This window comes from Macaca fascicularis, chromosome 6 (assembly GCF_037993035.2).
Source record: "Macaca fascicularis isolate 582-1 chromosome 6, T2T-MFA8v1.1".
Taxonomy (NCBI): domain Eukaryota; kingdom Metazoa; phylum Chordata; class Mammalia; order Primates; family Cercopithecidae; genus Macaca; species Macaca fascicularis.
This window is the reverse complement of record NC_088380.1, coordinates 102,531,068-102,554,939: the sequence shown is the minus strand read 5'-3', so window position 1 is coordinate 102,554,939 and position 23,872 is coordinate 102,531,068. Positions and strand designations below refer to the sequence as shown.

Sequence of the window (23,872 nt, the reverse complement as noted above, 5' to 3'; positions counted from 1 at the left end):
AAAGAATGAATGAAGAATGAACGTTATATAAATGAATGTTTATATAGGAATCAGAGGAAGCATGACTAATCATTTAAAGAAATAGGTCAAGAAACTGCTAGGTTCAGATGCTACCGTGAGACACTGTCAGGGCCTTAGGCAAATTCACTTCTCTTGGTCCTGTTTCTAGGTTCATCAAAAATCAGCTTCGGATTAGGGAATCTGTTGCTTTCCAATGCCTTCCTTCTGCGATTCCAGCCCAGATTTTAGGACTGCTCTCCCACTTGGTATATGAAAGCACTTTCTATGTACAATAGCAAGAGTACATTTCTGTGTTGAATGCGGTTTGGGACCTACTCTATGAGGCAGAATATCATCATGTAATTTTAAGCATGACAACAAGGCACACTCTAGATAAGGATAACACATAAGGCATGGCCATACACCTGTGTGTGCCTGGCAGGGAGACGGGGAAGTCTCATTTAATGAAGCCGGGGTGCCTGTTGCACCTTAACATCCTCAGTCCACATCAAGTTCACAACGTCCTTCTGACATCAAACCACAGGTATCACATACTTTTCCATACTTTCCACCCAAGATTAAAATATGCAGAGCACACCGTGATAAAGACGCCTCCATCCCCAGCATGTGGGCTCACATTCTGTAGAATTACATACTTTCAGGGCAAAATGGTGACCAGGTTGTAGTGGCAAGCAAGACTGGGCTCCGTGGGGACAGCAGGCCCTGCAGCAGCCACCACTCCAGTTGCCACAGTCTGATGCAGCTGCAGAGAAGCTGTGGCTGAGGCCATTCACTTTGTGAGAGAACCGCACAGGAGGGAAAAGGTAGGGAAGGTAGGGAAGAGGGCAATGTCAGGCTTCTGAGCCCAAGCCAAGCCATCGCATCCCCTGTGACTTGCACATATATGCCCAGATGGCCTGAAGTAACTGAAGAATCACAAAAGAAGTGCAAATGCCCTGTCCGGCCTTAACTGATGACATTCCACCACAAAAGAAGTGAAAATGGCCGGTTCTTGCCTTAAGTGATGATATTATCTTGTGAAATTCCTTTTCCTGGCTCATCCTGGCTCAAAAAGCTCCCACACTGAGCACCTTGTGACCCCCCACTCCTGCCCACCAGAGAACAACCCCCCTTTGACTGTAATTTTCCTTTACCTACCCAAATCCTATAAAATGGCCCCACCCTTATCTCCCTCCACTGACTCTCTTTTAGGACTCAGCCCGCCTGCACCCAGGTGATTAAAAAGCTTTATTGCTCACACAAAGCCTGTTTGGTGGTCTCTTCACACGGACGTACATGACAGGCAGGTGCAGAGCCAGGGAAGGATCTGTGATGAGAACAGAAAGGAATGCGCCTCCCTGTACACACACTCGGAGTTTATGACAATGTGGGTAGGGGGCTGAACTGGATGCCTGAGAACATTCCTCCAAGTTCCTTTGCTGATTTTCTAAATATTGGTGTAAACTCTGAACTCAGAAAATTTTTTTAAATCACTTCAATCAACATCTTTGTCTGGTGCTCAGCATCATCATGTCTACATGATTATCTAGAAAACCAACTTCGGTTCTAAGGCTCACGTCCTCCTACAGTGTCCCAGGGATTTTACAAGGGAATGCACCTCTCATTCGCATCAAGAACACACACAACTACCATTAAATAAATGCTTAATTTGCTTACACAATTTTTTAAACACCCAGATTTGAAATACAATAGAGAAGACAACTTTTTGATAGCTCTGCTTGCCAACTGGAGAAAATAACCTGCCATGATTTCTAACCAGTCAACCACCTGTCTTCCCTGGCTGCAGTAGGAGCAATCTTTCTGAGCTCAGGATTAAAAAGAACCTAGCTGGTTAAGGGACAGATAATCATCAGTTCTCAGCAGGCCTCCTGGGTCCCAAATCCCCATGTGATACGTGGAAGTAAAAAGCTATCAATGACCAAGCATCTGGACGCTTATCCCACCTTGCCATCTGCTTCTCCTGCCATGCAAATATAAAATTAATAAGCCTGCTATTAGAGAACAGAGTTGGTGCTGCATCTGTCTTCCTAAAATTACGGATAATTACCAGCCCACAATGGCTTCTAATCAGATTTGAGTGGTCCCTTAGACAGGAAGCTAAAGTGCCTCAGCCCTAAACTGAGAAGAAAACAGAAACTGGAATGTTCTAGGTTTGATTTTTTTCCCCCTTGTTCTAAAGTTGCTGTCCCCAAATCTCCTTCTACTGTCTTGTTTATAAAATGTATGAGAAACAGGGAAATTTAAAGACACTATAGAAATGGCCACTTTTTCTAGGTACAAACTTCGTCAACATGATTTTCAGCTGCTGGGCTTTTTCTCCACAAACTGTGAGCCTGGAGTACATTTTTCTCCCTCGTGGTTACACATTCAGAGTCAGGGAAAGTGGCTTTAGCAGTAAAGAGGGGAGTGCAGTGAGAAGTGACCGGGCACTGAGAAGGGCAGACAGGGACTCTACCTCGGTGGCCTGCAGCATTCCTGGGCCTCGGCCTTTACTTTTCTATCTGTACAAGGGATCTAAAGGCCCGTGATTCTAGGCCACGACAGCTCTTCATACACACATACGCAAATATCACACGCCTATGTGAAAAGCTGTGACACTTGGCTGATTTCCTGAAGAAGTTATCTTGTATCATTTCTACTCAAGTACTCCACCTCCTTCCAGACAAGTATCTGAGGATGATGGGCGATCCCACAGCAATGTGTGTAACCTCTCCTGCTTATGATCCCTGTTCACATAGCATTTTCCAAAAGCATTTGGTGTGAAGTGCCAGAAGAAAGAAGAAGAAGGTTCTTTTAGCCCATTCATTCATTCATTCATTCATTCAACAAATATTGACTGACTAACTACGTGCCAGGCACTGGTGATATAACAAGGAACATACATATTTTTGTAGGTAGAGACAGACAACCAAAAAGTATGTTAAAGAGTGATCAATGCTGTAGAGGAAAATACACCAGGAAACAGGAAAGAAGAATACCCCTAGCCACCCTACACTGGGGTGATGCTAGCGTTACAAAATGGAAACAGCGGCCGGGCACGGTGGCTCACACCTGTAATCTCAGCTCTTTGGGAGACTGAGGCAGGCAGATCATCTGAGTTCAGGAGTTCAAGATCAGCCTGACCAATACGGCGAAACTCTGTCTCTACTAAAAACATAAAAATTAGCTGGACGTGGTGGCACACACCTGTAATCCCAGTTACTCAGGAAGATGAGGCACAAGAATCACTTGAACCTGGGAGGCAGAGGTTGGAGTGAGCCGAGGTCGTGCCACTGCACTCCAGCCTGGGTGACAGAGCAAGACTCTGTCTCAAAAAAAGTAAAAATAAAAATAAAATGTAAACAGAGAATAAGATACCAAAAGAAAGAACGTGAACGATTAATTGTAACAAAAGCCTTTGTAAGCTGATACTTTCCTTCCTGGATCCTTTTACCTTACAAATGGAAAAAAACGGTGGGTAGGGGTAGCATCAAAATTATGGTGATGTTTTAAGATGGCTTTGGGTTTCAGATATCTGACAGCCATACTCATGTACTTCAAGGAGAAAGCTCTAGCTCTGTAAGCCATCTGGGCAATGGTTTAATGTCTTTTTTTTTTTTTTTTCCCCAGAGGATTTTTAAAGTACAGGAAAACGTGTGTGTTTATTTGGCTGCTCTGTGCCCGCACACGTGCAAACTGTGCTAACAGGTTTTTCCATGTTTTGCTGAATTTGCCAGCTTGCCATAAACAGGCTTCCATGTCTTAATTGTCTATAAATAGCACGAACACACAAAAATGCAAATCAAGACAAGCTGTCCCTTCAACTGCTGCTGCCATGATGACAGCGAGCGACAATTGGCCAAATCAATACATGGAGACTGAAGCTGTCCGGCAGAGAGCACAGGGCCGACTGCTTTTCCCATAGCATTTAAAGAAACAAGCGGAAACAGCTCTCCACACAGGACAGACACGTCCTTTGTTCTTTGAATAAATGCTGCCAATGCCCAAAATACTTTCTCCATCACACTATCTATATGGAATTCAAGTTCCTTCCAATACCATGAGTAACACCAGTGATAGACTATGTTTAGCCATAATGACCCATTAGCATTCTTTTTCCTCTAAAATGTTGAAATAATAACATTGAGTGTGCACTCACGAGGTGCCAGGCTCTGAGTTTGATCTCGTTTAGTTCTCATTGAAATCCGGTAAGATCAGTACCATATTCTCTCATTTTTCATAGATGAGGAAACTGAGTCATAGAAAGGCTAAGTAAGTTGTCCATGGTCACAGGTTATTTAGGAACTTTTCTCCAAACTTTCAAAAGTTAACTACTGCCACTATTACTAATGGGTTTCTGTTTGTTTGTTTTTCTTTTTTTTTTTTTTTGAGACAGGGTCTTGCTCTGACCAGACTGGAGTGCAGTGGCGTAATGATGTTTCACTGCAGCCTCGACTTCCCGGGCTCAAGTGATTCTCGCACCTCAGCCTCTCCAGTAGCTGGGATTACAGGCATGAGCCACCACACCTGGCTAATTTTTTAATTTTTATTTTTTGTAGGGATGGGGTTTCACCATGTTGCCCAGACTGGTTCCGAACTCTGGGCTCAAGAGATCCTCCCAGGTCGGCCTCCCAAAGTGCTGGGATTACAGGTGTAAACCACTGTGCACAGCCCTACAAATGCGACTTGTACAAAGTCAGAGCAGTGAGCAGGAAGAGAACAGAGACTTCAGTGAGTCTCCTGGCTGTTGCAACACCATATCCCTCCTCCATACCGTAATGTGTCTACACCCACCAAGCTCCTAGATGTTGAAGGCAGGCCAGCTCAGAGCCGAAACAGCAGTAAAGAAAGAGAAGATGCAGACATGCGTCTTGATTTCAGTTCGAGCGTGCGTCTCTCCCCTGCAGCTGCACAGGCAGAAACCAGGGGCCTGAGTCTGAGGCAGTGTGTTTGGTTCCTGGCAGGTAATCTTTTGGGAGACCATCCCATACAATTAGTGTTACACTTCTCAAAAAGGAAGTGAGACTTTTATAGAAAAATCGATTCCATTTGGGAGAAAGGTCTAATAAAACTACAAAAGGATAATTCAACAACAAATTAAATTCATCTGTCCAAACTGAAATCCCAAAGCCCTCTGGGCACACAGCTGCTTTTCTGAGCTGAAATTCAGCTCCAGCTAAGAAACAGGTCAACTTTTCTAAAAAGATTCTTTTTCACAAGCCTTCAATAAAAATTCCTTTCCCTCACTTGTCATTTTCCAGATTTAATGGCTCCGTTGGCCTTCCTCTTATTTAGGCCATGAGCACTGACTGCATGTCTGCTACGGCTGGGACTCCAAGGGAGGCACCCTAGGGAACACAGATGACGGCAGCACAGCGACACCCTCAAGGAGCACACACGGGGAAGGCAAGATGATACCATGGCAGCCTTCAAACAGAAAAGAACTTGGCCTCCATACCCCGTCTCATTTCTAGAAAACAACGATGCTGAGTCAGTAACATTTACCGAACAGCCTGCAGTGTGAAGGCAGGCACGAGGGGGCTCCATGCGGGGAAGAGCACCTTCAGAAGGGGGCATGCAAGCAACGTGCAGGCAGGAGACACTCCCACTCACAAGGGCCAGCCTGGGGGCCTGCAGAAATGCCCATGCATCTGGGAGGAGGGAGAGAGGACAAGATACTTAAATGCTCCAAAATGAATAGAAGCATCCCAAGAACCTCCCCCAAAATGGGGCAGGGATTTACGAAAGACCAAACCGAGCATGCGCAGTTACCTGAGCATAGCGCCACCAGAGCGAGCTATCAAGGAAGAAACAGGGTCACTAGAAGCCTGAGCCTCTACTCCCAGCTCTGCAACTCATTCACCCTATGACCTTGGTGAAGGCTCTTAGCTTCTGTGAGCCACAAGAGAATCACGGGAAAACAGAAGATATGAAAACTGCTCTGCCTTTTTCACAGAACTGCTGAGGGAATAAAATCAGATAATGGATTTTTAAATTCTCTGTGAATTACGAAGCAAAATACAAACGTATGAAATCATTCTTACCATTAATAACAGCACTGTAAAATTAAGAGCAGAGTTAAGACAACAGCATTTTCCACCCCCCGACTCCCGAGAGAAATAGTGAGTCCAGCTGATGTATTTGGGCAACCCCAGTATCTAGGCTTTGAGAGCCTCAAACAGCTCAGGAACTCTGACAGTATCACTCCAGCCCAGTGCTCATTAAGTTCTCCAAGACAGCCACTGACATAAAATACTACAGCTTTTTCAGCTGGGCTTGAAGCCCTCCTCCAAGCTCACAGCACAGCTAAACAATGAAGAAGAGGTTTTCTGCTACTAGGCTCAAAAGCTGGCTTTTGTAGATTCCCATAGAAAGAACATTCAAGGCCAGGCGTGGTGGCTCATGCCTGTAATCCCAGCAATTTGGGAAGCCGAGGCAAGAGGATCACCTGAGGTCAGAAGATCAAGAACAGCCTGGCCAATATGGCGAAGCCCCGTCTGTACTAAAAATACAAAAATTAGCCGGGCATGCTGGCGGGCACCTGTAATCCCAGCTACTCGGGAGGCTGAGGCAGGAAAATCGCTTGAACTCAGGAGGCCGAGGTTGCAGTGAGCTGAGATCACGCCACTGCACTCCAGCCTGAGGGACAAGAGCGAAACTCCATCTCTAAGAAAAAAAAAATAAAGAAAGAGCATTCTTTTTTGCTGATGTTTAATTTCCTGTGCTTAATACAGAGAAATCATACAACACTGAAATCCTGAAAAACATATCATAAAAAGCATTTAGTGACTGAAAAGACATTCAATATAACCTGTAACAGTGAGTTCCCCTCCTCTTTCCAGCGAGCTCCACTAATGCTGTGACCCTTAACAATGCTTTCACTAACACAGAGAAAATTTAATAGGACCGCTTACCCCTCTCAGCTGACAGCTAAACCAGTGCTTCTCCCTGGGCTCACTAAAGATTGCCTTTACCTAAAACCAGGCTGCAATGACCCTGTAGATGTTGACTAACAATTTCAAAATTCCCATATTCTTTGTCCACTCCTAAGGAAGGTGAACTGAAGCCAGGTGTCTCCAAGTCAGAACTAACAGAGGCCGTAAACATCAATGGCCCATCCCCTTCTTTGACAACCAGGGGATCTAAAGCTGAGATTATGGAAGAAAACAGCCTGCTTAGGAACAAAGCGGAAACCAAAGCCTAGTCACTTAACCTCTGGTCCAGAAATCCTGTGACAATCCAGCACCCATATAGGATGAGTCTCCCTAACCAGAAACTCCGAAATCCACAACTTTTTGAGTGCCGACGTGACGCTCAAAGAAATGTTGATTGGAGCAGCTCAGATTCTGGATTTTTGAATTCAGGATGCTCAACCAGCAAGTGCAATACAAATATTCAAAAATCCAAAAATGCAAAAAAATCTGAGACACTTCTGATTCCAAGCAGTTTGGATGAGGGATATTCAACCTGCATTTTTTTTTTTCCTCTAATGAAGGAAATTAAAAATGAGGACCGAGCAAAGTCATTCAATCCATACTAAAGTCATTCAATAGTTTAATTAGTACCCATTTAAAGTTAAGTGCTACCCGCAGATATTTAAAAGGATGAACACATACATGCCTATAATCCCAGAACTTTGGAAGGCCGAGATGGGAGGATCACCTGATGTCAGGAGTTCAAGACCAGCACGGCTAGCATGGTGAAACTCCATCTCTACTAAAAATGCAAAAATTAACCAGGCATGGTGGTGCACACCTGTTATCCCAGCTACTCGGGGGGCTGAAGCACGAGAATCGCTTGAACCTGGGGGGAGCACGTTGCAGTGAGCCAAGATCACACCACTGTACTCCAGCCTGGATGACAAAGCAAGACTCTGTCTCAAAAAAAAAAAAAAAGAAAAAAGAAAATTAATTTAAATTGTGTTTTCACATGCAGCCCATGTTCCCATAACACAAGCCCTGCTCTGTGCTCCAAGGGCACACAGGGTGCCCCTTTATCTTAATACTCACCATATTCCATGGCAGCCATTGGCACATGTCTGTCCATCACACTAGACTTCCTGTGCATGAGGCAGGGATCATATATTATTACCTTTCTGTCCCCAATGTCTGGCCTAGAAGACACTCAGTAAATGATTACTGAACTAAGTCAGTTACTAAGACATGTTAAACTTGTATTAACAAAAATGTCTGGCCTAGAAGACACTCAGTAAATGATTACTGAACTGAGTCAGTTACTGAGACATGTTAAACTTGTATTAACAAAAATGTCTGGCCTAGAAGACACTCAGTAAATGATTACTGAACTAAGTCAGTTACTAAGACATGTTAAACTTGTATTAACAAAATTAATTCAATAAGTTTGCCAATGCAGCGTTCATACCACACAGCTTAAATCTCAACCTGCGGATTTATCTTGTGTTCTGCTAGATTATCACCTATTAACATTCAGGAGGCACCTAGTATGTGCTAGGCATTACTAATTGCTGGGGACCTAGCAGTGACAAAACAACATTCCTTGTTCGAAGAGGAGTTCTAATAGAAAGAGGAATAGAAGGAACAGGCTAGATTAATGAGAGAGCTAAGAAAAGGACAGGCTGCCATGGGAAGCACCTGGTCTTGTCTGGATGGTACATAGTTAACGAAGTCTGAGTGCTTCATATGGCATAAGATCATCTCCTCCAAAGAAGCGAATGAAGCTTTGATTCCCCAGTACCGGAAGTCACCATAAAGATGCACACAGCCACATGCTTAGTGTAGGAAGTGAAACCAACCAACCAAACAAAGCTCCAACTTCCAGAGGCAACAGTCCAATTATGAAATCCTCTGGCTACGTTCAATTGAAATTCAAGGTATTCAAGAGGCTAATATTTAAGTGATAAATTAACCCAACCACTTAAAACTAAACTAGTCTTTGGTTCAAGGCGTAAGGGTATATACTACCTTTACAAATTTATTAGCTCTTAATATTTACATTTAAATATGATGATGATGGTGTAATAATAACTTTACTGAGTAGTTACTATGTGTTAGGCACCAAACTAAGCACTTTACACACACATTTGCACAATCCTGTGAGATGATAATGACTCCTTGTCATCCCATTTCATAGCTGAAAGTCAGGTTTATATAAGCTTAAAAACTTGCCCCAGATGACACAGCTAGTTAGCAAGACGCAGGCAGCCTGACTCCATAGGCCTTGTTTAAAGAAGGAATATTTATAAACTGTCCAGCACAGCAGTGGTACAAACAAGAGTTCAATAAATGCCTAAAGAGTACTTCATACCCAAAATTGTTTCCCGCCAATCAAACTACACTTACTCTGGTTCTGCATAACCAACTGTCAAATCATTGTTCCATGAAGAAAAGGTGGAACGGGTAGAGATCAGAATAGAGTGAATAACTGGTAAATATACTTCATGGCAGGTAGTAACAGGAGGTGGCATTTAGGCTATTTCCACATTTGTTTGCATAACACTTTTTTTCACAGTTCTAAAGCACAAGAACCATTCTAAGCTGGTGAAAGCATAAGGCATGTCTATGATCCAGGACTCCAATTCACTGTGGATCAGTGGATCTCAACCTTTATGGTATATCGGTTTTTAACAGCACTATAGCTGCCCAGGCTCCATTCCTGCAGATTCTATTTCAACTGGTCTGGAGTAAGCACGCATGCTTTTTTCACAGCCCCCCAGATGCAGCTAGGTTTGCAAACCACTATCCAAGATGTTCTCACACTTCCGCTCAGTTCAACACACACTCACTGAGATTCTAAGCACTACGAATCGGGCTAAGTTAACAAGTCAGGCTCGACTCCCTAATAATATTGGCAAAGAAACCAATATCAGAGATTTATTCCAGTCCAAACCAAATAAATTGCCGGGTGAAAAAAATGCCCAGGCAAAGTTTGCCACACAAAACAACTTCCTGTATCTTCCCGGTCCGTAGCCTAGAGACTGACTCTGAGCCATGAGAATTCAGAATCAGGGGAAAATGCCAGTCTGAGGCATCTGCCACACTCCTAACACACCCCCAAAAGCGCCCAGCTACATTTCACATCCACTGTCCTAACAGGGGTCGAAATAGGGAAGAGCAGTGCAATACAGAAAACAGAGCCTGCTGGGTGCCAAAAGGCTGGGGAATTCCAGTCCTAGCCCTGCTACCAATCGGTCTGGTCACTTCTCTCTGGTCCTGGTGTGGCCAACAGTTACGCGAGAGGGTGAGGCATAAAACCACAGATGTCAGGCAAGCTCCAGAATCCAAAATACATAGAAATTAAAAAGCATTAAGGTGATATCAAGGAATATATGCCATCAACCAGAAAAGTAACTGAAGTATTCCTTTTCCCATTCATAAGAAATCAAATGTGGAAGCAGAAAACTGAGCAATCAGCCTACCAAGTTGACTGGGGCAACAGAATACACTCAGGGATTCTGTTCAAAACAGCGGGGGTGACAGGCCAAAAGGAGAATGGCAGAGCGTCCCTCTCTCCTCTGTCCACCCATGCCACCAGCACGTGAGTGCGTCCACACGCAGCGCCCAGTCTCCTGTTCCACTGACGCCAGCGTCCACTCATCGCAAGCCTACTAAGTGCCACATCTGCTATGATGCTCCCTCATCTCATCACCATAGACATCCCTGCTGGAGGTGAGTATGTGACAGACGAAAATCACGGAGGCCTAGGGAGGTTGAGACCTGCATTCCCACTGCGGTGAGGGCGTGCTTGAGAGGGACCCCACGGCTGGGCTCTCCATGCTGCTCTCCTCAGTAACCACTCCCAGAGCAGAGCAGCGAGGGGGAATTTTCTTCCTCTCACTATTTTCAGCCCCTTGGCTGACCCAGCATTCCCCAGAAAGCTATCGAGTCCTGACAGCTCTGAGGCCACAAAGCCATAAACGCAGGGGACACACAGCCCATCTGTCTCTAACGGGTCTTTTACTTGTCATGCTGGTCATTTCTAAGAGCAGATGGGTTAAGAAAGACGTGGCAGGTTACCACGAAATGACCCCTCCACTCCTCCGTGGGGGAAGGCTGACTAGCGAGCAGTCAGGCCGGCTTTCTCCCCCCCCACTCCCTGCATTCCTGTCCCTAAGGAACCACAGACAATTCCACCAAATATAGGCAGGAGACAGCCACCTCCTTCCTACAGCTGGAGGGGGGAAGGGTCCTCTCGGGCCTTTCTAACTGCATGAAAACCAAACTGTGAGCCGTACTGACCCGGGCCTCACTCATGTTGCAGGCATGTACAACACAGGTGCCCAGTGGTATCATCAGGCAGAAATATGAATGTGCTTTCCATCGTTTTCATACAGTGATTCCAGAACCGCTATTCACACAGCTCCACTTCTCACACATATAACGGGCTTCATGGATTACACAGCATTTTCACCAAGCCCCTCATCCGCTCCTCCCAGCAGCCTTGTGTGATCCCTTCAGTAAGCTTCCTCATCTCCATTTCTTAAGAAATGGAGTTTCTGAGGTTATGAAACCAAAACTTTCCCAAGAACATCCAGCTGGTGTTAGAACCAGGATATGAGGGCTTCTGATTCTACAACCAGTATTTGTGCCAATATTCCACATGGGCCCCTCCAGGGATTTCTGCCTGATCTTAAAATGCAGACAGCAAATCCGTCTCTCTAGAGTTCTGGGGTTCCCTATAGACAAGAAGTAAAACTTCTAACAGAAAGCTTATACTTATTTGGAAGGCTACGTGGGATATTCCTTTAAGTTAGTTTGTTCATGTTTTGGAAAGATTGTTCCAATGACAATGCGGGGCATCAAGTGTAGAAAGGATTCCATGATGAGGCAGAGAAACAATTCAGTGGCTCTTACAATAGTTCAAATGAGGCATGAGGCGCAACCAGAAAGGACAGAGGGAAAATGCATTGGAAAGAAATGCAAAATGAAGTCCACTCAGACCCAGGATGGAAAAAAGGGGATTAAGCATGATAGTGGTTTCTAGTTTGAAAGACTGATGAACAACGATGTCATTAACTACTGCAGAGTGGTATCTGGGGCCTGGGTGCACCAGTTTGTTTAACCATTCACCTGCTGAGCAGTTTCCAGGCTGTTTCCAGTTTCTAGCCTTTATAAATAATGCTGCTATGAACAGATACATAAAGGCTTTTGTGTGAACATAAGTCTTCATTTCTCTGGGATAACTGCCCATGAATGTGACTGCTGCATCCTATGGCAATTGCACATTTAGTTTTTTCAGAAACTGTCAGCTGTTTTCCAGAATGGCTGTACCATCTTCCATTCCCACCAGCCAAGTGTGAGTGATCCCATTTCCTTGCATCCTCACCAGCATTGGTCTTGTTACTACCTTTTATTTTAGGCATTCTGATAGGTGTATAGTGATGTGGCTTTAGTGTGCATTTTTCTGATGGCTCATGATGTTGAACATCTTTTCCTGTGCTTATATGTTATCTGAAATGCCTCTTCAGGTCTTTTATTCATTTTCAAAGTAGATGATTTGGTTTCACTGCTGAATTTTGATAGTTCTTTATATATTATAGATATGAGTCCTTTATCAGACATCTGGTTTGCAAATAGTTTCTCCCAGTCTCTAGCTCCTCTTTTCATCTTTATTTTGCACTGTACATTTTAGTCCATGATCCATTTTGAGTTAATTTTTGTACGAGGTATAAGGTTTAGATCAGAGTTCAGGTTTTTTTCCTATGAATAATCAGGTAGCCATTAACTTTTTTTAAGAGACAAGGTCTCACTCTGTCACCCAGGCTGGAATGCAATGACAAGAACAGAGCTCACTGCAGCTTTGACTCCTGGGCTCAAGTTATCCTCCTGCCTCAGCCTCCTGGAGTAGCTGGGACCACAGGCAGGTACCACCACGACCAGTTAATTTTTTTAGTTCTTGTAGAGACAGGGTCTTGAGCCATGTTCCCAGGCTGGTGTGGAACTCCTAGGCTAAAGTCATCATCCCACTTATATGCGGCCAGGCAGTGGCACATGACTGTAATCACAACACTTTGGGAGAATGAAGCAGGAGAATCACTTGAACCCAGGAATTCCAGACCAGCCTGAGCAACAGAGGGAGGCCCTGTCTCTGCAAAAAATTTTAAACATTAGCTGGGCATGGTGTTGTACACCTGTGGTCCCAGCTACTTGAGAGGCTGAGGTGGGAGGATCTCTCGAGCCTATGAGGCTGAGGCTGTAGTGAGCCATGATTGCACCACTACATTCCAGTCTGGGAGAAAGTGAGACACTGTCTCCAAAAAAAAAAAAAAAACAAAAAAAAAACAAAAGAAAAGAAAGAAACAAACAAACAAAACATGCTAGAGCATCACCCATATGAGACAGGTATTGTCTTTCTGAAAATTTAATTACAGTTATATAATAGACATGTAAAATGTCCACTTTGAAAGCTTGAAAAATATATAACTCTAAGTATTCTTACCTTAAAATTCTGATTCCTACCTAAGATATCACATACTGTTTACATAAGTATCACAATGCCTGGACAACAACTAAAAATGTGTACGAGGGAGAAAAATGAGCATGTATGCCTATTAATTAAGGTATATTTCCCCCTCATTACACAAAAAGTCATCACGGCAAACCCCTGTGACTGTATCTAAAGCAAGCCTACAGTTTTACTTCTCTGTATAATAAAATGCAAGGCTAAAATTCAAATACTAAACATTTCCTGAAGCCAAGGGTAGTTTACTTAAAATAAATGCCCCGGGTCTATATCAAAAATATGAAAAAGCTAGCTACTTAGCCATTGCAATCTAAGTTCAGCTTTTTCTTTTTAAATTGACACATAATTGTGCACTCTACATATGTATGGAGTACACATAGTGATGTTATATTACATGTAATTTATGTGATCAGCGTAATTAGCATATCCACCATCTCAAACATTTATCATTTCTTTGTGTTGGTAACGTTCAATACCCTTCCTCCAATTATCTGGAACTATATATTCTTTTTTTTTTTTTTTTTTTTTTTTGTGAGACAAAGTCTTGCTCTGTTGCCCAGGCTGGAGTGCAGTGGTGTGATCTCAGCTTACTGCAACATCTGCTTCCCAGGTTCAAGCTATTCTCCTGCCTCGGCCTCCCTGGTAGCTGGGGTTACAGGCACCCACCACTATGCCCGGCTAATTTTTGTATTTTTAGTAGAGATGGGGTTTCACCACATTGGCCAGGCTGCTCTCAAACTCCTGACTTCAGGTGATCCACCCATCTCAGCCTCCCAAAGTGCTAGGATTACATACATGAGCCATGGTGCCCAGCCTGAAACTATATATTCTTGTTAACTATAGTCGTCCTATGTTATAAAACACTAGAACTTACTCCTATCCAGCTCTAATTTTGCATCCTTTAACAAATTTCTCCCTATCTCCCTCTTCCCCCACCCTTCCAACGCTCTAGGATCCTCTGTCTACTTTCAACTTCCATGAGATCCACTCCTTTTGCCTTCCACATAAGAGAATATATGCTGTGTAACTTTCTGTCCCTGGCTTATTTCACATAATATCTTCCAGTTCCATCCACATTGTTGAGAATAACAGGACTTCATCCTGTGTTATGGCTGACTAGTACTCCACTGTGTATAAAGACCACATTTTCTCTATCCATCATCTGCTGTTGGACACCGAGGCTGATTCCATACCTTGGCTATGGTGAACAGTGCTGCAGGAAACACAGAGGTGTGGATGCCCCTCCAACACTGATTTCCTTTTCTTTGGGTATCTACACTGTAGTGGGACTGCTGGATCACACTGTAATTTCATTTGCAGTTTTCTGAGGGACTTCCATACTGTTTGCCATAGTGGGTGCCCTAGCTTACTCTTACTCTTTTTCATTTTTCTCTTTGAGACAGAGTCTCACTGTTGCCCAAGCTGGAGTATAGTGGTGCAATCTCGGCTCGCTCACTGTAGCATCCGCCTCCCGGGTTCCAGTGGTTCTCATGCCTCGGCCTCCTGAGTAGCGGGGATTACAGGCGCCTGCCACTGCACCTGGCAAATTTTTGTATTTTTTAGTAGAGATGCGGTTTCACCACGTTGGCCAGGCTGGTCTTGAACTCCTGGCCTCAAGTGATCCGCCCACCTCAGTCGCCCAACAGTGCTGGGATTACAGGTGTGATCCACCATGCCCAGATAATTTTTGTGTTTTTAGTAGAGACGGGGTTTCACCATGTTGGCCAAGCTGGTTTCAAACTCCTGACATCAGGTGATCTGCCCATCTCGGCCTCCCAAAGTGCTGGGATGTCCGCGTGCACCCCGCGCCCAGCCAGCTGCTCTAGTTTACACCCCCCTACACCCTGTAAGAGCTCCCTTGTCTCCATATCCTTGCCAGCACTTGTTATTTTTTGTCTTTTTGATAATACCCATCCTAATCGGTGAGATGATACCTCACTGCGGTTTTGATTTGCATTTCTCTGATTGTAAGTGATACTGAACATTTTTTTCACATATTTTTTGGCCATTTGTATGTCTTCTTTCAAGAAATGTCTGTTCGGTTGGGTGTGGTGACACAAACCTGTAAGCCCAGCACTCAGAACGCTAAGGCAGGAGGACAGCTTGAGCCTAGACCAGCCTAGGCAGCAGAGCAAAACCCTAGCTCAAAAAGAAAAAAAAAAAAAAAAAAAAAGAAATATCTGTGTCTGTTCAGCTTTTTGACCTCCAAAAATTAAGAGCCCATTTTGGAATCGGACGACCTGCCTGATTCAGAGACAATCTGTGTTTGGTTCTACTCTGCTACTTCCTATGTGACTTTGGGAAGTTCCCTTAGCCACTTTGAGCTCAACTTCCTCAACATTAACCAGGAATAAGTACCACCTGCCTCTGCTGGTTAACGCTGAGGACTGAAAGGAGAACCTCAACGCCACTTGACGATGCTGCCTGGCGGAAGCCCCTCAATGCGGGACTGGTAGGATCATCTGAAGCTAAGTACAACTTTCCTTTCCACTGTCCTAGGCTCACTCTGCATGCGATTAGAAAGGAATAGCGAATAAAGGAAACCAAAATAATTGCTTAATTTTTAATAAGAAATTTTTAAAAAGTGGGGGTGGTGGCAAAATAGGAGGGAGAGGAGGGGAAGGAAAAAGCAGCCAGTCCCAAATTCTAGTCCAGGGCTCATCCCCGGCCTCCTCACTCAGGCAATCACCAGTCCCCACCTCCTGGGGAGGGGTACTTTCTCCGCTGGATTCACCTACAGGGAAGGCACTGCCACAGGTGTTCAGAAACCAGGAGCACCTTGAAATGGGCAATGTGCTTTGGGTAGGAGACCTACAATTTACCCAAAGAAACCACGGCACAAAAGTGACCCACATAGGAGGGACCAATGGCTGTAAATACTTGTTGGCAAAAACTGATGTCATACCGTCTGTAAAGGAGACACACACCCAAATAAAATTTGCCAAAATAGCATGAAAAAAATTCAGCAGACATCCAGTGCCATTCTGTTACTGAAATATGTATATCCCAAAGCCAGGGACCTCTCTGGAACACTGTCTTTATTTCCACGTTTCATGGAAGATGTTTGAGTGCACTCACGTGTGTCTCAACAAACCTCCAGTCCCTGCTCTAAACCCTGTGACTCCTCAGCAAAACCCAAAAACAAGTATCAGTTTTCCTTCCAAATGGGAAATTTCCTGACCTAGCGAAACCAGCATCAAATCCACTTATTATGAGATAGCTGATTACAGGCAAAGCCCTCTAGTCCAGGATGACTCCCCTCCTGCAGGAGCGGGAAGGATGGGCATAGCACTGGCCTTCCAGACCACATCTCCAGGCAGTTTGAAACCATGGCTGCTCAGGTGAGCCATGATAAAAATCAAAACCAAGTATCTCTGAAAAGTGTGCATGTCAAGACCCAGACCTCGGACCAGACTCAGCAGAAATGGATGTTGCAAGGTTTGTTCAGAGACCTCCTCTCCATACCCCCTCTCCCCGGGACCTCCCTCCTTGCACTAGCGGTCCAGGGCCAATGGACCGCTCCCTTACCTCTAGCCCAGTGCATTTTCAGGACCAGCTCCCAGACTGTACCAGACCCTGAAATGTATTCGCTGAATGCACTATTTCTTGAAATGATCATAAATCACCTGATTATAGCAACAATTGTTTTAAAAGTGTTCTCTCTCTCTCAGGAATCATGCCATGAGTTTGAGCAAGCAGCTTTGCTTCTCTCTACTGCAATTCTATCATTTGCAAAATGTTAACAATTACTGTGTTCACCCATAGCATTGTTGTAAAAAGCCTTAAGACCCACTTCATGTAGCCTGCCCGGAGCACAGACCCTGTCACATGGTAAATGCCCACTGAAGGTGAGTTATCTGTAGCTATTATTACCTGCCCCTCCAGCGAACAAAAGGAGTCGATCAGGTCTCATCGTATCACCATGAAAGGATGTCCATGTAGACTGTGCAGTGGGAGTAGGGGAACTCAATGTTTATCAGGTACTATTTTGTTTTTTACAAAGTGTACATATGTATTTGTAGGTACACTGGAAAAGATCTGGAAGGAAATACACCCAGTGTTAATAGTGACTACCCCAAAGACACATTCATCCAAACACACAACAGAAAAACACTCACTATCTTTCTGTCTTCCATATCATTTGAACTATTTTCAATAAGCATCTATGGCTTTTGTAAAGTTTTTGAAAGCAATTTATTGCATTTTTTTCTGGAGAAACAAGCAGGAGCACGAAAAAGGTGGAAACAGAAGGTAAAATGGAATGGGACTCAATGGAATTGAGTCCCAGCCAGGCTCAGCAGGCACACGAACCACACACCTCTCACTACAACTCAACACCAGCTCTCTCTTCTCTTGGTCCAATGGCCCAAGACTTAGAGATAAAATGTTTATTGTGATCACATCAATCACACCAAGGAACTTGGAACCACCCTTTCAAACTCCTCTCGTTGTGTGTACCTGCCCAGGGCTGTTAGCTTTCCTCCTGTGTCTTTGGCTGGCCTGTAATCCCCTAGCAGTGGAAATGCATCCTGACACTTAGCCATCATCCCCACAACACTCAGCACCGCATAGAGACCAGGGCAGTGATGCCCACTCGGACTGCGATTCACTTATAAAGCAAAGGACCAGGGGCCAGATGCGACTTGTCTTTGGTAACTCACCAGCTGTTGCTTGAACCAGAACAAAGCCAGGTCTCCTGATGCCCAGAAAAGAGCTAGTGCCTGTACCGCTAGAAAAGTGGTGAAAATGTTTTGCTTGCTGTGAAAAGACGCACTACTGGAGAAGATGGGTGCAACTTCTCATGGAGCCACTCAGCCCAGATCACCAGGAAACAGGGCTGCCGGATGACACACTAAGCCCAGATCACCAGGAAACAGGACTGCCATATGAGACACTAAGCCCATCCACTGGAAAGGAAATCTGGCTGGGCAGTAGAAGGAAATTCACACAGGTTACCCCAGCCCAACGGCAGGAACAACATGAAGAAAACAAAAAATAACTGACTGGAAAGCCATAGCCTGGCTAGCAAATTCAAAACAGAGCCACAATCCTAGCAGCACATATCACTGCAACACAGAGCTTCAGTCAGTGTGCTCACACTTTAAGTAGAAAGGTAAAATGTCCATGTTTTTGGAACAAAGGGCTATTTTTATGTGTGTGTGTGATGTCAGAACAAACTGTTGGCAAGGAAATAGAAATAGGCGCCCTTACACATTGACAGTGAGATAACAGTATGGCCCTAACAGAAGGGAATCGAGCAACACCCATCAACATTTAAAATGTGCAGAACCCTGAATCCCACAATTCCATTTCTAGCAATGCATCCTATGAACATATTGATGCAAATATGGAAGAATTACGTACAACTCAGCATTGATTAATCCAAACGGTTGGGAATAACCTAAATATTTACCAGTGGGGAACTGATGGAGAACACTGTTTATCTTATGCCAACATCTGTGTTTTAAAAAGAAGATACATAGGCTGGGTGCAGTCGCTCACACATGTAATCCCAGCACCTTGAGAGGCTGAGGCAGGTGGATCAAGAAGCCAAGATATCCAGACCATCCTGGCCAACACGGTGAAACCCCGTCTCTACTAAAAATACAAAAATAATCTGGGCATAGTGGCGCGCGCCTGTAGTCCCAGCCACTCAGGAGGTTGAGGCAGGAGAATCGCTTGAACCCAGGAGGTGGAGGTTTCAGTGAGCTGAGATCACGCCAGCCTGGTGACAGAGCAAGACTCCATCTTGGAAAAACAAACAAGCAAACAAACAAACAAAACTGGCAACAGTGGTCACAGAGCAGTGATGGGAGTAGGACTGCCTTTCACTCTCCAGGACCTTTTGAATGTCGCTCATATTACATACTCAAAATATATGACTACAGTAAATATTTTCAGAGTAACTATGAAAAACTGGGGAAATAATAATATCTAACACACAGGACTGCTGCATAATTAAAGGATGAAAAACATTAATCACTATCAGAGTTCAAAGGAAGAAAGATTAATTCTAGCTTGGATGTCAGAGCGGGGATCATGTAAAGGAAGTGAGTATTTCAAGTCTTGAAGGATGGAGAAGATTTAAAGAGGCAGAAGTGTGGAGATGATGTCCCAGATGGAGATAAGAACATAGGCGAAGACGATGTCCCAGACGGAAATAAGAACACAGGTGAAGACGATGTCCCAGATGGAGATAAGTACATAGGCAAAGACGATGTCCCAGACGGAAATAAGAACACAGGTGAAGACGATGTCCCAGATGGAGATAAGTACATAGGCAAAGACGATGTCCCAGACGGAAATAAGAACACAGGTGAAGACGATGTCCCAGATGGAGATAAGAACATAGGCAAAGAAGATGAAGAGATGAGAAGGTATAAATTCTAAATGCAGCTCTCAGGCTGGGCTTCAGAACAGCGCTTAGGCAACAAGTTGGAATGCAAGGCTGATGGCGGGAATGGAAACACTGCAACCCAACTTGCATATCACGCCCAGATCATGAGCCTTGAATGCCAAGCCAGGGAACCCGTCCTTGATCTTAACAACAAAAAATCACTGGGCTGGGCGTGTGGCTCACGCCTGTAATCCAGTGCTTTGAGAGGCTGAGGTGAGAGGACTGCTTGAGGCCAGGAGTTTGAAACCACTCTGGACAACACAGCAAGACTCTGACCTTACAAAAAATTTAAAAATTAGCTAGGCAGTGCTGGGATTACAGGTGTGAGCCACCACACCCGGCCTGGTTTCTCTACTTCTAAGGGCACTAATCCTGTCAGACCAGGGCCCACGCTCATGACCTCATCTAACCCTAATCACCTCTCAAAGGTCCTATCCCCTAATACCATCACACTGGCAGTTAGGGTTCCAGTACAAGAATCTGGAGGGGACATTAACATTCAGTTTATAACAATGTCTTTTCAATCCTGTTGAAAAAAACAACCAAATGAGTAGGCAAAGAAGTACCTTATATGTAAACAAGTCAGAACTTTTCATATTTCTGCGAACACATTAAGGTCAATTTAAAATGTCTGATAACAAGAGTCAGAAGCAGAGATAAATGAAAGTTAGTTACTCTGCATTTTAGGCCCACCTTGAGTTGTCTTCCAATGACATTGTGGCACAAAGAACACTGCTTTCTATTCCTGGTTTTGCCACCAAAGAAGCTGGAACATTTCCCTGTATTTCTGTTTATCTTGAAAATCACTGGGCTGACCTAGCAGACCTCCAAGGTCCCTTCCATTCACAAATTCCACAAATAACTTCCTACCAACAGAGGCTACACAAATAAACTACACTGACGAAGGGGAAAGCTAACACTAGCAAACAATGAGATGCACACAAGACAAGACGTATAGAGAAGTGGATCAACCACAAACTGGTGGACGATGAGCCGGCGGGGGATAAAAACACATTCCCTAACGATGGACAGACAGGAAATGGCGCTGAGGTAGTATTGTTGAAGATTTCCTATTTTACAACTTCAAGATAAATGGCCCAATTGTTTATATTCATTCTGATTAAATGTGAACGTGAAAACTTCCTCCAGGGGACACAGACATCTAAAAAGTTCCCAATGTATCCAATTTGTCATTTGATATTTTTACTGACAAGAAAAATGAGGGACTGAATATACAAACAGAACATGCCTGATCATATGTATAAAGACAGAACTCAGACCACAACCTGTAGCTGCCCACCCAGGAAACCAATCCCCTATCTACAGTAAACAGCTAGGAGGCCAGCCAGGCTAGCACATGAGACAGGAAGCCAGACTGCTCTCTCTCCACAACCCAGAAACTAAACCACGATTCTGTCCGTGGCCAGGACTTGACTCAAAACTGACAGCCACCCTAATTTTGGCCCCTATTTCCATTTAGGATAATTCAAAGAAAGCCAAATACACCCCTAACGAATCACATAGGACACCCCACTTCTGCACAGCCGCCTCCAGCCCCCACAACAGCCTCCACTGAGAGCCATTCTTTTCCATCCTGAAGCTTCCCCACTCCTCATCTGCCACTCACTTGCATGTCAGTCTCTGCCACACGCAAGTGATGGTGCCGACTCCCTTGCCACAGCAGCTCTGAGAAAGTCATCTCTGCCTGTCTCATGTGGGCGGCCTTCCTTTATTTCCCCCAAAGAATAAGTCTTAAATGAGGGGCTTCTCTCTATATGGCCCAGCTACACAATTCAGAAGCCCAGCATGGCAATTCCAAGCCTGGAAAGACCATACACCCCTCAGGTCTTCTTTCCACAAAACACAACTTCCTTGAGTTCTTCAGTCACTCCCCACTAACCGGGGAAGGAACCATGTGTTATGGAAAGATCAAGGGCTTTGAAGTCAAACTTCTGAGTTCATCAAGTACTTCATCTTTCCACTTAAATTACATGGCCCTGCCCAGGCGTGGTGGCTCACACCTGTAATCCCAGCACTTTGGGAGGCCGAGTTGGGCGGATCACCCAAGGTTGGGAGTTCAAGACCAGCCTAACCAACATGGAAAAACCCCGTCCCTACTAAAAATATGAAATCAGCCTGGTGTGGTGGCTCATGCCTGTCATCCCAGCTACTCGGGAGGCTGAGGCAGGAGAATCACTTGAACTTGGGAAGCAGAGGTTGTGGTGAGCCAAGATCACGCCATTGCACTCCAGCCTAGACAAGAAGAGCAAAACTCTGTCTCAAAAAAAAAAAAAAAAAAAAAAACAAATGACGTGACCTTGAACAATTTTCTTAACTTCTCTAAGCTTCTATCTTCATCTTCAATAAAATAATTTTACCTCTAAGATTGCATTAAATGGAATCCCACATGTAAAACAGCTGACAAATATTAGGGGCCCAACAGCTGTGTGCTCCTACTGCTGCCCCACTTTACCCCAAGGGAGAAGTGCAAGATGTCCAGAAAAAGCCTGTTGATCCCTACACCTCAGCATCCTGTGTTCACACAAGGCGCAGTGGCATCCAGACTTACCTGGGTCACCCAAAGACAAGCCATGTTTTGATTTGTCAACTTAGGTACACATGGCTTCTAATGTTCACCATATATGATCCATAATTTAGAAGAGATTTTCCTACACTACCCCGCGGTTCTATTTTAGCAGACTTAGATGTGCCATAATAGCTCACTCTCTTAAGCCCTCTTCAGTATCAAAAACAAAACTTTAATCTGTAACACAGTTATCAGCCGTGAAAGTGGAAAAGGTACCTATGAGTCAAAATGACCCTCTGCCCCGCTCCACCCCACCCTACAAAAAGCTGTTCAGGAGTATTTGGGCTGCTTATGAGAATGCTGTCTGTATTCCCAGGAACAGACAAACGCCTACCCTGGTTAGAAGCTGCACTGCTCAGCCTCCAGGGTAGAAAGCTCCCCACACCCTCTACCCAAGGAGAAGAGAAGCAAATGGGGTGGCCAGGCTCCAGGACGTGGACTGTTTAGTGTGGTTTCTGCAGTCCAGGTCACCGCCATGGGTGAAGCTTTTCCTTCCTTCTTTTCCAACCAAGTGGCCAAGGTCCTACGGCTGCTGTAGGGCCTCTTCCCCAGGATGAGACAGCCCAGCCATTCCCCTTCCCTCTTTTTTTTTTTTTTTTTTTTTTTGAGATGGAGTCTCACTCTGTCACCCAATCTGCACTGCAGTGGTGCAATCTTAGCTCACTGCCACCTCTGCCTCCCGGGTTCAAACAATTCTGCCTCAGCCTCCCTGGTAGCTGGAGTTACAGGCGCCCAGCACCACGCCCAGTTAATTTTTATATTTTTAGTACAGATGGAGTTTCAACTTGTTGGCCAGGCTGCTCTCGAACTCCCGACCTCAGGTGATCCACCTGCCTCGGCCTCCCAAAGTGCTGGGATTACAGGCATGAGCCACCGCATCTGGCCGAGTCAGCCCAGCCATCTTGACTTTTTGTTCTGGCAAAATTACTCTCTTCCACGTCTGCCTTCCAAGTAGCTAAATCAGAGATCTGGCCTTGGGGCAGGCTTGAAGAACCCCTGTTTTTTGGTCCTCAAGAGCTCCTACCAGGGTCTGGGACAATTCCAAGACTTGTGTTCTTAAAGAGGAAAGAAACCTCACATACACGGCTCTCGCAGAGCTCAGGCAGAGCTCAGGCAAGGCTTGGGAGGTGGCCCTAAGGTTTGGGTGTGCCATCTATGATAACAGCTAAGAGATCTGAAGCCAGCTGTCTGGGTTCCAACCTCAATTCCAACAGCACTGGCTGTGTGATGTTAGACAACGTCCCCAGCCTCTCTGTGGTTCAGTTTCCTCACTGTAAAAGGGACACAACAATAGAGCTTCTCTAAAAATTAAGTGAATTGGTGCATATAAGGTATTCAGAACAATGCTTGGCACATGGGGGAGTTCAATAGACACGTAATGAACAGAGTAACTTAGCAATTAGTAAATATACTCATCCAGGACAGGCGCGGTGGCTCACGCCTGTAAT

General features: G+C 44.7%; 1 protein-coding gene across 9 annotated transcripts in view; it reads right to left on the bottom strand.

Moving 5' to 3' along the window:
• The window catches only part of LOC135971365 (SH3 domain and tetratricopeptide repeat-containing protein 1-like), a 52,182-nt gene that overhangs the window by 17,975 nt on the left and 10,335 nt on the right, over positions 1-23,872 (bottom strand). For 2 of the 9 annotated variants that reach the window (XM_073993954.1, XM_073993953.1), the window contains exon 1: positions 8,010-8,057. The exons of 4 other annotated variants lie outside the window; for them this stretch is intronic. In XM_073993954.1, coding sequence (XP_073850055.1) covers positions 8,010-8,046 — 37 coding nt within the window. In that variant the 5' untranslated portion in view covers positions 8,047-8,057. Of the gene's footprint in view, positions 1-2,286; positions 7,874-8,009; positions 8,058-23,872 lie in introns of those variants that run through there. 3 more of the 9 variants (XM_065546549.2, XM_065546552.2, XR_012413970.1) reach the window with 3 other exon arrangements.